Source organism: Sphaerodactylus townsendi, linkage group LG07, assembly GCF_021028975.2.
Source record: "Sphaerodactylus townsendi isolate TG3544 linkage group LG07, MPM_Stown_v2.3, whole genome shotgun sequence".
Lineage (NCBI taxonomy): Eukaryota > Metazoa > Chordata > Lepidosauria > Squamata > Sphaerodactylidae > Sphaerodactylus > Sphaerodactylus townsendi.
In genome coordinates this window covers 95,603,446-95,615,776 of record NC_059431.1, presented here as the reverse complement: position 1 = coordinate 95,615,776, position 12,331 = coordinate 95,603,446, and the positions used below count along the sequence as shown (strand labels likewise).

The 12,331-nt window shown below is 50.1% G+C and overlaps 1 protein-coding gene across 8 annotated transcripts in view; it reads right to left on the bottom strand.

The window, feature by feature from the left end:
- Nucleotides 1–253: 253 nt before the first annotated feature.
- ZNF384 (zinc finger protein 384) overlaps nucleotides 254–12,331 on the bottom strand; it is a 47,408-nt gene continuing 35,330 nt past the window's right edge. For 4 of the 8 annotated variants that reach the window (XM_048503263.1, XM_048503268.1, XM_048503270.1 and 1 more), the window contains 5 exons: nucleotides 9,335–9,559; nucleotides 8,604–8,786; nucleotides 7,690–7,768; nucleotides 4,782–4,940; nucleotides 254–4,638 (listed from right to left, as the gene is read on the bottom strand). In XM_048503263.1, the coding sequence (XP_048359220.1) occupies nucleotides 4,288–4,638; nucleotides 4,782–4,940; nucleotides 7,690–7,768; nucleotides 8,604–8,786; nucleotides 9,335–9,559 (997 nt within the window). In that variant the 3' untranslated portion in view covers nucleotides 254–4,287. The remainder of the gene's footprint in view (nucleotides 4,639–4,781; nucleotides 4,941–7,689; nucleotides 7,769–8,603; nucleotides 8,787–9,334; nucleotides 9,560–12,331) is intronic. The other 4 variants (XM_048503264.1, XM_048503265.1, XM_048503266.1 and 1 more) reach the window with 4 other exon arrangements.

Below are 12,331 nucleotides of genomic sequence, written 5' to 3'. Positions count from 1 at the left end.
TCAGGATGAAATGGAAATAATTCGGAGACACAAACGGTCCGTTGCTGCCCCAACCTCTGTTATCATGCAGGGAAGAGATATTCAAAGACGAGACTGGACCTGGTCAGATGTCTGATGTTCTATAAGCAGGAACCATAAGAGGAGGTTTGTGGCACCATTTTTTTTCTACTTTCAGATGGTTCAATGAGAGTGTGAGTCACTCAGCCCATCTAGCCCTGCTTAACTGTTCAAGAAAAGTCATGCACAACCCCAGTTCCATGAGTTAAGAGGGTTTTTGAAGTTTATTATTTTTTTAAAAAAGTAATGAAATGAAATACAAAAAAGTTCTGATGCAATAGTAAGGTTGGAAATTAAAAAAATGCCCCCACTTCTCCTCCCTCAAGAAATGCAACAAGAAAGGTTTGCAGAGCAGCTTAGTTACCCACACTGAACTGATGTGGTAATTTCAGAAGGTATGACCGAACAGGAAATTGCCTGCATTCTGCCAGCAAGTTTCTTTTTCACTGAAGATGGGGAAAAAATCCAGTAACCTGCTAAAATCAGCCAGTGCCTTAAATATTTGGCATTTCTTGATTCAGTGTACATTTGTTAGCGACCTTAAGACTGTACCTAGGGACCAGCACTTTATATTCAACTTAAATTTGTGTTTTCTTACCTCCATATCCTACAATCCGTTTTCCTCAAATGTCTCCCGTCTGGAATAGCTTGGGGGGGGGGGGGGTGTGTGTGAGTGTGTGTGTTTGTTTGTGTTTAAAAGAGTCAGGATAAAGGGTGGGGAGAAGTGGTCACCAAGGAAAGAAGATTTTCACACACAGGCAAACTATCATCTCAGTCCATATGCTTTTCAAGTGTGATGGACTGCAGCATTCCAACAGCAGCGCACACATTTTTACACCCAGATGTGACTCACAACCCAGCCAGGGCCCTCAGACGGCTCGCCAATTTGTTCAAATCTCAAGAAAGGTGCAATTCTCACACTAGATTCTGGGACCACGGAGGGCTCAGCAATCTCAAGGGGAGGGCAATTCTTTGGTAAAAGTTGAAAGATCGATACGGTCTGAGGAGAAACCAGATTGAAGGTCCTGTTACCTGGACACTCAGAGCACAACATTCTCAGCCACACAACAGTCCTGGCGCAAGAGCAAGGGGGCATCTGCTTGTGACAGCAAATTCACCCTTACCGAGAAAGCACCAAAAGGCTCACAGTTCACAGGGAGGCAAGTATCCTCATCTTCTCTCAGGCATGGGAGACTGTCCCCAAAACAACTTTCGCCTTTTAAAAAACTTGGTACAACAGTCTACACCTCCTTCAAATCTCCAAAATCAAGCAAGAGATCCACTGGTGCCTGCTGTATACACCCAAGCAATGCCCCTCCCCCCCATCAGTGGTCCTCTACAGAAGATTGAAAAACCTGTTTGACCCAGGGCTGTATGAAAAGGAGCGGGGAAGGGGGGATGAACATGTCTCACAACCACCAGTGGTTCTCGAATACCCCCCTTTCAAGGCTTTGAAAAGTCACCTTGATGGTCTTTGGCTGGAAGAAAGCACCTCTGCTAGCGGAACAGACCCACAAGGTCCAATCCATCCTCTGTAGGCAACTGCAGAGTTTTTGAGTCTCTGTCAGGGAAAAAACCACTCGGTATTGGACTGCCCATGGCTCACCAAGCCCTCACTCTGTCCCCCAAGATAAAGGAGAGAGCCTCTGCCACTCAGGCTCAGCAGAACAGATTCTCCCATCCCCGAGCATCTGCGGCCAAAAGTGCCCAAGCACAAAGAAGCGGGGGATGGATAAGGTGTGTGTTAAATGGGGAATGGACCATATTGCCACGCAAGCTGCTTTGCAAAATCTTGGTATGCCCTTCCCTATTGTACAGGAAAAAGGGGGCAGGGTAATTCTTGCAACTCCCAAGTGCTCACAACAACAAGGGCAAACACAAAGCTACCTTGAGGCCAGGTAATTCATGCCCAAAGATGCAGAAAAATGCAGGACTCCAGCAGACACGCATGCACCCACTGCCGAAGGGCAGAGACATTTTGTAACAGTCACACTCGTGCCTGACACAGAGGCAGTGCAAACAGACACGCAAAATTCATCCACACACCCCACAGTTAAACCACTATCATGAGATATTTAACCACCTGGTCCATTTAAGTAGTGCCTAGTGTAGAGGGGGAGGGAAAGTAGTGTGATACAGCCTGATCTCAGAAGCTAAGCAGGGTCAGTACTCAGATGGGACACCACCAAGGAAGGCTCTGTAGAGGAAGGCAATGGCCAGCCCATCTCTGCTGTTCACGTGCCTTAGAAGCCCCTTGCCAGGGCTGCCAAAGGTCAGCTGCTCTTTCTATACTCAGAGAAGTGTTGGGGGGGAAGGATGCCGGGGAACCACTTGGTATTGGACTGTCCAAGCAGGCTCTCAGTTGATTACGGAGCTTGTCACTGTATGGCTGTTGTTTTCAGCGCTGGCACCAGCAGGGCCGGATAAATAGAAGGTGGACCACGATACCCTCACAGGACTGGCTCTCTGATGGCTGTAGAGTTAAAAAGAATAGGCAACCCACTACCTTCACCCCTCTCGCCTTGAGTGCGCACAGCTTCTGCCAACTGCTGAAAATATTATTCACACAGGGGAAAAAATATATATATCTCAGAACCCATTTATTTTGATGCACCAATATTAAACACCCCCCCTCCCCCCAGCACTGGTATGCTCGCTAGGGATCTTTATTTATTTCACTTGCCTCGAAAGTCAATTAGATTTGTTTTCCTGTCCCGTTTTCTGCCCTCTGTCATCCAAGCGAGATGCAGAATATTGAAATGATGGCGTAGGGAACCACAATATTAAAAATTGGGGAGGGAGGGGCAGTGAGGGAGAGGAAGGAAGCAAAAGAAAAACCAGGGACATAATTTGATGAAAACAGCAAACAGTTGGGTGGGGAGGGGGGACTTTAAAAACGAAGGATTGAATATTTTTTTAAAAAAAATTCCAAGGATAATGCATTTTATAAACACAGATAGAAACAGTTACAGCAAGGAACAGAGCAGGCTGGGTAAGGGGTGTGAATAGATATCTATATATATATCTATAGATATATATCAAATCAATGGGGTGCGGGCTTAAGTCTTTTAAGTACTCCCCCTTATCATTGGTCTCTGCGCGGGGTGGGGAAGGATCTCTTCTGCCATCTTCCTTCTTCTAGCGTTCCCCCCTCCAGAAGATTCCTCGGGCTCCTGCTGTCCACGGGGACCACTGTGGGCCCCCCACGAGTCCCATCTGCCATGGCAATGTGGAAAGTGAAGGAAGCTTCTGGACAATCTGCCACCAGGCGAGCAGCAGTGGAACAGTTCCCTTCCCCGCTGGCCCCACGAAATGATCTCCTTTTAGCCAACAAGGGGGTAGCAGCTTGGGGGGGAGGAAGATGGCAGGACCACCGCTTTTGCCCCTTTCTCTGGGAGAGAAAGAGCGGGGACCACGTTCATTTTGGCACTCTTTACTGCCGACTTTTTTTTTTAATGGACTCTGCCATTTTGGGATGCTGCGGGAGCCGCAAAAGGGGTGCGGGAGCTGCATTCTTTCCCGCCCCCTCCGATTCCGTTCAGATTACGCTGGGGGATGGGGAGGGCAGCAGCCCCAACACAGGCCTCCGCAATGGTCAAGAAAGCTGACACAAGTCCAGGCAGGTCTCCAGCCCTGGCAATATCCCTCATTTCCATGTCCCTGTGGTTCTGCGCAATGAGTATATCTGGCGTGTGGCCCTGGAGCGGTAATTCCTCCTCCCCCTCATAAAGAAGGGAGAGGTGTGGGGGGGGAAAGAGCCACTTTTCTCCACTCGACACCCTTCAGGAATCTCCCTGTTGCGTGCCCTCAGTACTCAGCAACCAGCCAATGTTGAAGTCCCTCCCGTCCGTTAGCCTCCCCTCGTTCCTCATCAGGTACCAGAAGGGAGACGGGGGTGCTTTCACCTTGAAAAAAGGAGACAAAAAATGGGGGGAGGCCTTCCTTTGACAAACCAAAGACACTTGCCAAAGGAAAGGACTCCCCCTCCCCGACAAGAAGGGAGCTCCCTTCCCCCATCCAAGACACGCCGCTGAGCTCCTGGAGGCCTTCAGGGCGGTCGCCTAGAGGGGGTTGATAAATGGATCTAACCCACCCATTCCCCTCCCCCAAAGGGAAGCTGTAATAGGAGAGGCCAGAGGCGGTCGCATCAGAAGAGGCCATCGCACAGGGAACGCGCCCCAAAGCAGAGGCACTGTGCCAGAGGTTTTCCACTGCCTTCTGCCAAGGTCTCTAGGAGCTAGACAGGTGTTCCACTTGGATGGCGCTGGTGCTAACTGTGAGACAGATGTCCTTGTGATGCTCTGATGTCTTGTAAGGGGAAAGGTCAAAGGAACACTGGGGCGGGGGGTTGGGAGGGTTGTCCCCTGACGGGCCACCCGCCGCCCCGCCACCCTGCGACTGGAAGTGCGGCTGCTGTTGCTGCTGCTGCTGTTGCTGCTGCTGCGACGCCTGCGTTTGAGCCTGCACCTGCGCTTGCACCTGCGCTTGCACCTGGGCCTGCACCTGGGCCTGCACCTGGGCCACCTGCTGCTGGGGATCGGGGATATTGTGTTTCCGCATGTGCTTCATCAAATACGTCTCCTGCAACAGAGATGGGGGGAAGAGAAGAGGAAATCAGAGAGCCAGTCAAAGAAACCCAGGTGGGAGACCCAGCAAGAACCTGTGTCTCCAGCACTATATCAGTTTTGCAGGGCTCCCCTCCTCCAGCAAGGGGCCGCCCTTACCGAGGTGTAGGCCCGATTGCACATGGAGCAGTTGTAGATCTTGGCGTGCTTCACTGTGTGGGTGGCCAGATGAACCTCTAGTGAGGGAGCGTCTGTGTATGCACGGTGGCAATTGTGGCACTTGAATGGTTTGTCTTTGTTGTGTTGCCGTCTGTGAGACTGCAAGAGAGGGGGAGAGAAGACACACAGAGAAAGAGAGAAAAGGAGCACAGGGAAGTTAAACCTACTGATGTGCCTCCAGATATTCTTTCAGGTACGGCTCTGGACTCAAAGACCAGAAGGTGCAGCTCTCCATTTTGCAAGGTCTCCCCTAGACATCTGAGATTCCGAACATGGTACTGGGTTAATATACTGACGTTTAAACACACTCCGCAGCAGAATGTCTTATGGCTTCTCCACCACAGTGGCAACAGTGAGATTTTAATTAAGGGGCCATTTCACACGTTTATAGAATTTATCCCCTGTGGCTGAAAAGGTGCCTAAAAGATAACGCAACTAGAACAGTGCAATCAAGACATAGGTTCTCTGCCAAAGACCTTCTAGGCTTCCTTGCCATGCCCCAGTCTCTTAGCAGAGAAGGACTCGCGGCTGCTGCACCTGTCCTCCAGCACTGGCGGACTTTGCTAGCAACCTCTCGCTTCCTCAGTTTGAGGGCCGCCAGAACTAGGTTATAGCTGCACTGTGGACAATGCTATGCTACAGTGACCGATTGGCCTAACTGTTCATCGCTACATTGAGCGCTAAAGAGGTAGATCTCAGGTCTGAGCCTACTTCCTAACCTGTTGGCAATGCTTTAATTATTGCTTTCCACTTTCACATCCATACGATTGCTACAAGGATAAAACTTTTCTTCAGTCTAGCGTTATTATGACTTCAGGGGTTACTGGAATTACGAGGAACGGTAACTATTACTATGAGTAACAGTATGGACATGGTCCAATATTCTTCGCTCAATCTAAAGAAAGTATCGGGACAGTGAAACAATTTTTTTTACCCAAGATCTCTTTATATCAGCCTGCGTATCCCATCTCACACGTCCATGTTAACTGTGAATTGTTTATTATGGATTATCCTGGATATTTCATTGTAAATGCAATATTATTTATGGATTATCTGTTCACTCTATCACAAAAAGAGCTGGTAATGTTACATATGGGCAACTGGTTCATACCATAACACAGTTTGCTATCTGAGATCATTATATTCCAGTGGATTATTTTTTACATTCCTGCCTTCTAGGGAATTCGAGGAAGTTCTGCCCTCCTACTAGCCTCCCCCACCACCCATGTTCTACTAGCCGTCACCTATGAAAAACCTCTGACTAAACCAACTCTTTCTTGAGACTGAGAGTTCAAAAAATTCTGACCCAGCATGGTGGGCTCAGCCACAAAATGGCTGCCAGATCTTACTCAAAGTCAAACAGTGAAGTCCCTTGTATTGTGGTGGCAGCTGCTGCCAAAGCAACATTTGAAAAAATCAGCACAGCCAATCAAATTTCCAGTGGCCAATCAGAAGACATGCTGGGCAAAAGCCCCACCTGGCCACTCCTACTTTCTAAAAACACGTGGTGGGCGCCAGGAAGGGTGCCATGGCACCCACAAGCATCATGCTGGGAATCGATCCCTAGACTAAATCCTGTCTGAACTCTTGTGCCTTAGTTCAGCTCCATGTCTTTACCATAGCTCTCCTTCTACTCACTTCTCTTCCTATTTCAGCAACTCCCCCCCCCGCCCCCCCCGTTCTCCCATCCTTCCCTGGGTCTCTGCTGGAAATTCACACTATATCTCAAATGTATTTACACAACAGGATGCAGAAAAACACCTGTCCGACAGCTTGTTTCCCTCGTCAAAATCCTCAAGCAAAAACCCAGCTGTTATAACAGACTGAGTATTTTTGCAGCTGTTTTCATATTTACACCACATGTTAATTTGGGCACAGATGTACATTAATACAAAAATGTCTTCTTTCCTGATGCCCAGCGAGACAGAAGCGACAGCTCTGAGCTCGTGACCACTCAAGGGCGTCACTATTCACACACATGTTAGGTAGTCACCTAAACTGTGCAGTGATATTCTAGAACAGGGGTCTGCAACCTGCGGCTCTCCAGATGTTCATGGACTACAATTCCCATGTACAACTGGCCATGGTGGCAGTGGCTGATGGGAATTGTAGTCCATGAACATCTGGCAAGCTGCAGGTTGCAGACCCCTGTTCTAGAGAATTGGGGGTGGGGGGTTCAGTGCCAGTTTCTTTCCTTCTGCTAATCTTTGCTCCGGCACATCCTTTTATCAGAGCAGCATTTCACCAATTGCTACCAATCCTCTCATGGTTGTACATGAAATTAAACACTAGACCAAACCTCACCGCAATAACAGAAAACACCCACACAGGAGCGTTCTTTAAGAGAGACATGAACTTTAAAGTCTTCAATGGTTCGCTCCAAGAAAACAGCCCGAAGGAATTTTATTGCAGAGCAGTAAGCCCACGGCAGAATGAGATTGCTGCTTTTATTTGCTGTGCAACGCCTAGCAAACCTTTATAGATCATAAAAATGCAACACTAATAAACCACAGCCTAATGATAATGAGCCAAGAGTTTGTTTTTGACTCCGCTGATTGCAGAAAGTATCATCAGGATTCTTCTAAGACTCTGTCAGTCTTGTATAAAACAACTCTCTACCAATCATCCCGGGGTCCACTTCATGATGACGCCCTGACAGGCTTCCATTTCTGCATCTTCAATTCCAGGGCACAAAGGAACAACCCGTGAGGCAGACCATGATTTAACAATGCTCTCCCCAACTCTTGCTTCAGACACTATGGAGCTTGGGGGCGGGGGGGGGGGGGGGCACATGCATCACTTAACCTTCCCAGGGGGCAGTACATTCAAGGCAAACGTGCAATCTTACCTGAAGATTGGAGAGTTGTGTGAAAGCCTTCTCACACCCTGGGTGAGCGCATTTGTAGGGCCGGTCTCCAGTATGGATCCTACCACAGGATGAGAAAAAGAGCACCAGAGGAAGGATTAACCGTAGGAAAGAAACTGACACCAAAGCCTGCTTCCAGATGCTCCCGGGAAGCCGCAAAAGCCCAGAGACTAAAAAGCGGGAGAGATGCAACCCTCCACCAGACTGGCTTTGCCTCAAGGAGTCCCGCATGCCTCCCTTGCTACTCTAGCTTCGCTTGGTTAGCTACGAGGGAAAGCGTGCCGGGTCACATGAGAAAGAGGGAACGGCAGGATCAGCAGCTCACAAGCCAGAGGGAAACTTGGGGTTGTAAGTCACCTGCAACACTGCCAGGGGACAGGAGTGGAAGGGGAGATCACGGTCTCAGAGCCAAGCTAGTTGGGTGGTTTTATATGGTCCTCCACCATCAGACCAAAAAGGACGATCCCAGGTTGATCTGCTTTCTGCCTTCCCAGCACCAGTCACCTCCCACCCTCCCCTGAAAGTGCCAGGCTAGATCTGCTTGAGGAAAAATCAAGAGCCTTTCTCTCCCCTTCCCTGCCATACCCTCACTTCCCTGTAAAGTGGGTTCCTGTGGCTCATGCCTGCCCTCTCTCTCTCTCTCTCTTTGGCCCTCTGGGGTGAGAATGACAAGGGTTCCTGGGGCCACAACATGCCCACCTCAGCCCTGGCATGGTCCGTGTCTCCTCTGCAGCCCCCACTCCGTCTTCTCAGGCGGGCCGCCTCCTTCAAGTCCAACACAGCTGGTCACCTACCCACCCGCCCACTCCCCTGCATGCTTGGCGCGCGTGCTCCAAAAAGGTGCATGCTGACGGCACGGGGGGCCAGGCTGGGCCCCCAGCCTCCTTGGCCCTTACCGTGTGTGCTGCTGCAGGTGGGAGAGCTGGCGGAACGCCTTCTGGCAGTAACGGCACGTGTAGGGTTTGACCCCCGAGTGGATGCGGAGGTGCTGGGCCAGGTAGGACGTGTTGGCGAAGCTCTTGGAGCAGTGAGGGCACTTGTGCGGCTTGACAGTCGCCGTGTGGAGCTTGGAGTGGATCCTGCCGAAGAGGAGGAGGAGGAGCAGGGGCAGCAGTTGGACACGACCGCCAGCTGGCTGGCAACGACAATATGAAGGAGGCCAGAGAAAACCCAGGTCGGGCCTCTTTGCTGTGAGCTTCCCAGGAAGGGAGGGAAAGGCCACAGCCTAGCTAGACTGGGGGGTGGGGCAGAGAGAGGTGCTGTAGCAGTGGCGGAAGTGTGCATGTGGAACACTAAGGACTGGAATGCCAGGGAAGGGGGCTGCACTATAACTTCTGGTGGGGGTGAAGGCTGCCGATCCTGCACCTACCAAAGTCACAGACCCGTCTCCAACAGCTAGATAGCCTTTCAGCTTATTGTGGGTGGCCCCTGACCTTGCACCTGCCCACCAACGGAAGATTGCAAGCACACAGCAGGGGGTGCCCTGACCTGCTGTGCAACCTAAGGAGACCACCACCTGCAGCGAACGGGCACAGCTGCCCCAAGCAGTCTCTCCATGCTGAGATGCCAGCGGGCATGCATCGTGGACAGCGTTCTTCCCCCCAGGTCCAACTGCCGCAGCCCTTACCGTGTGTGCTGCTGTAGGTGGGAGAGCTGGCGGAACGCTTTCTGGCAGTAGCTGCAGGTGTAGGGTTTGGCCCCCGAGTGGATACGTATGTGCTGGGCCAGGTAGGAGCTGTTGGCAAAGCTCTTGGAGCAGTGGGGGCACTTGTGGGGCTTGGCCTCTGTGTGGGATTTGGAGTGGATCTGCATCTCTGACTTGGAGTAGAAGGTCAGGGAACACATCCGGCACCTAAGATCAGGAGGAAACGGGGAAGAAACAGAGAGAGAGAGAGAGAGAGAGAGAGAGAGAGAGAGAGAGAGAGAGAGAGAGAGAGAGAGAGAGTCATGCACGGGCAGCTGGGCAATCTGGTGCTCTCCACCACCACCTATGGGTAGATCAGGGAAGCTGCTGCTCCAAGGAGGAGACTATCTCCTTTCCTGAGAAATCACCCAACTCCAATGTTCTGTGGTTCATTGGTATTTCCTGGAATGGGTTCCAAGGTAGCACCAGGTACACGGAACACACTGTGGCAGAAACTGTCATCAGGCTGAAGTTGTCAGCTCCATAAAGTTTTCAAGGCAAGAGAGGAACAGAGGTAGTGTCCTACTGCCTGTCTCTGTGCAGCAACCTTGCACTTCCTTGGCGGTCTCCCTTTCAAGTACAAACCAGAGCCAGCCCTGCTTAGCTTCTCAAATCAGCTTCTCAAATCAGCAACGCACGGATGGCAGCTATTATTTTATCCATTAACCTCTAAGCAAGAGGAACTATTAGTAATCGCCAGTGAACTTGACCGTAAATATATTGGATTCCCCTCTGCCAGTTATGCCCTGTGCTTAATTTTTTCCCCCAATGCCCTTTCCCCCCAGCAGTACAAAGAGGATAGCTGGAGTTGCAGAATCTGCCCAGGTAAAAAACCCCGTGTGCTGAGGGTCTGCACTGAGGAAGAGGAAATGTGAGGAAAATCCTGCCAGATCTTTCCATGCTCACTGGACCCAACAGTTATGCACAAGAGCCTTCTGTGCTCTTAAATCCAGGACCATCTTTACAGCAATGACCACCTGATCCAGAAGTGCCTTGAAAGCCACACACTTAATCAAACAAAGGAATTCTCCCCCACCCCAAACCCGCCAGCCTGCAATTATACACTACATTTTTAGCCTGTCTTTCCTCCATGGAGCCCAGTCTCGCAAACATAGATCTCCCTTTCCCCAGTTTATCCTCCCCTCTAAGGTAGAATAAGCTGAGAGTGCACAACTATCATGGGGTCACTCGGAAAGTTTCCATGGCTCAATTTGATTCTGGGTCTCTCCATTCACTCTCACCACTACACCACATGGCTCAGCAGAAAGCACCCGAGATGATCAGCACCTGCTGCTGCGCCTTCCAATCAGTGTCTTCTGCCCAACCCACGGCTCCATTTCAGAAGGTCAACATCTCAACTCAAGGATTCCAGGAACAGAACAAAGAAGACTTTGAATTTATACCCCGCAAGGAGACTCAAGGCAGCTTATAAATGCCTTTTCCTTCCTCTCTCTACAACAGATGCCTACCTTGTGAGGTAGGTGGGGCTGAGAGAGTTCTGAGAGAACTGTGACTAGCTCAAAGTCACCCAGTAGGCGTCATGTGTAGGAGAAGGGAAACGAACCCGGTTCACCAGACTAGAGTCCACCTGCTCTTCACCACTACACCACACAGAGGACGACACGCAAACCTTCCCTGTCCCTGTTCCAAAGTGTCGTCAGGTTAAGGTCTTTCACATCACCTGCTACCTGATCCTTTTGACTGCCGATGCTGGGGACTGAACTGTGAGCCTTCTGAATGTCAACTGGACGCACTAACCCTGAGCCACAGCCCCTCTTCCACTTGCTGCTTTATATATATATAAACATCTATCAGGAAGGGAAGTATTAGAAGCAACCTGAAGCCACAAAAACAGTGAGGTGCTCTTGGGAGTTTCCTCTGCAGGTTCAGAGTCAATATTATGCAGTGGACAGGGCCAGACCAGAATATGGGTTCAAATCTTCAGTCTGCCTCAGAAACTTGCAGAGTAGCCTTGGGCCAGTCACGCCCACTCCGTCTGGCACACATCACAGGACTGTTGTGAGAATAAAATCAAAGGAAAGGAGAATGGCATAAGTTGCTTCTGGCCCCCATTGGGCAGCAAGGCAGAGTATAATTGAAGCACCTGAAAAAATGAAGGGGATGGAACAGAAGGGAGGTGAGGGAGATGTTGCTAGCGCAAGGGTCTGCAACTTGCAGCTCTCCAGATATTCATGGACTGCAATTCCCATCAGCCCCTGCCACCATGGTTTGATTCCCCACTCTGCCACTTGAGCTGTGGAGGCTTATCTGGGGAATTCAGATTAGCCTGTACACTCCTAACACACATCAGCCGGGTGACCTTGGCCTAGTCACAGTTCACAGTCACAGCCCCTCTCTCAGCCCCACCTACCTCACAGGGTGTTTGTTGTGAGGGGGAGAAGGGAAAGGAGTTTGTCTCCTTGAAGGAGAGAAAGGGGGGATATAAATCCAATTCTTCTTCTTCTCTTGCTCCACCATATGAATCTGTACTAGAATTTGTTGACATCACTGCTCGACGAATGAGGACATGGCAAGCGAAGGCCCCTCCTGAATGGCACAGCCAAGAGAACCCTAGTAAAGAACTTCCTGGATTCAATTTGCCACAGAACATCTGGGACACACTAGATAGGCTGCGTACAGACCATGGAAGATGTGCACACCTTCTGCATAAATGGCGTGTGCTCCAATCCCCAGAATGCAATTGCAGTCAGTCATGTTATAAAATAACACCCTCTTCGTTCATGTAAGGGCCACGTTCGGGAATTATTAAATGCACCAGCAAAACTGATCCGAGTGGGTAACTAATCTACATGTGAGACTATAAAACCTATCTTTCTCTGTCCTACTTTATAGATCATGGCCTGGCAGTGTTGTCTGTGTGACGATTTTTGTTCATGAATTTTATTTTATTGAATCTGCCTAAGTAATATTGCGCAGCGG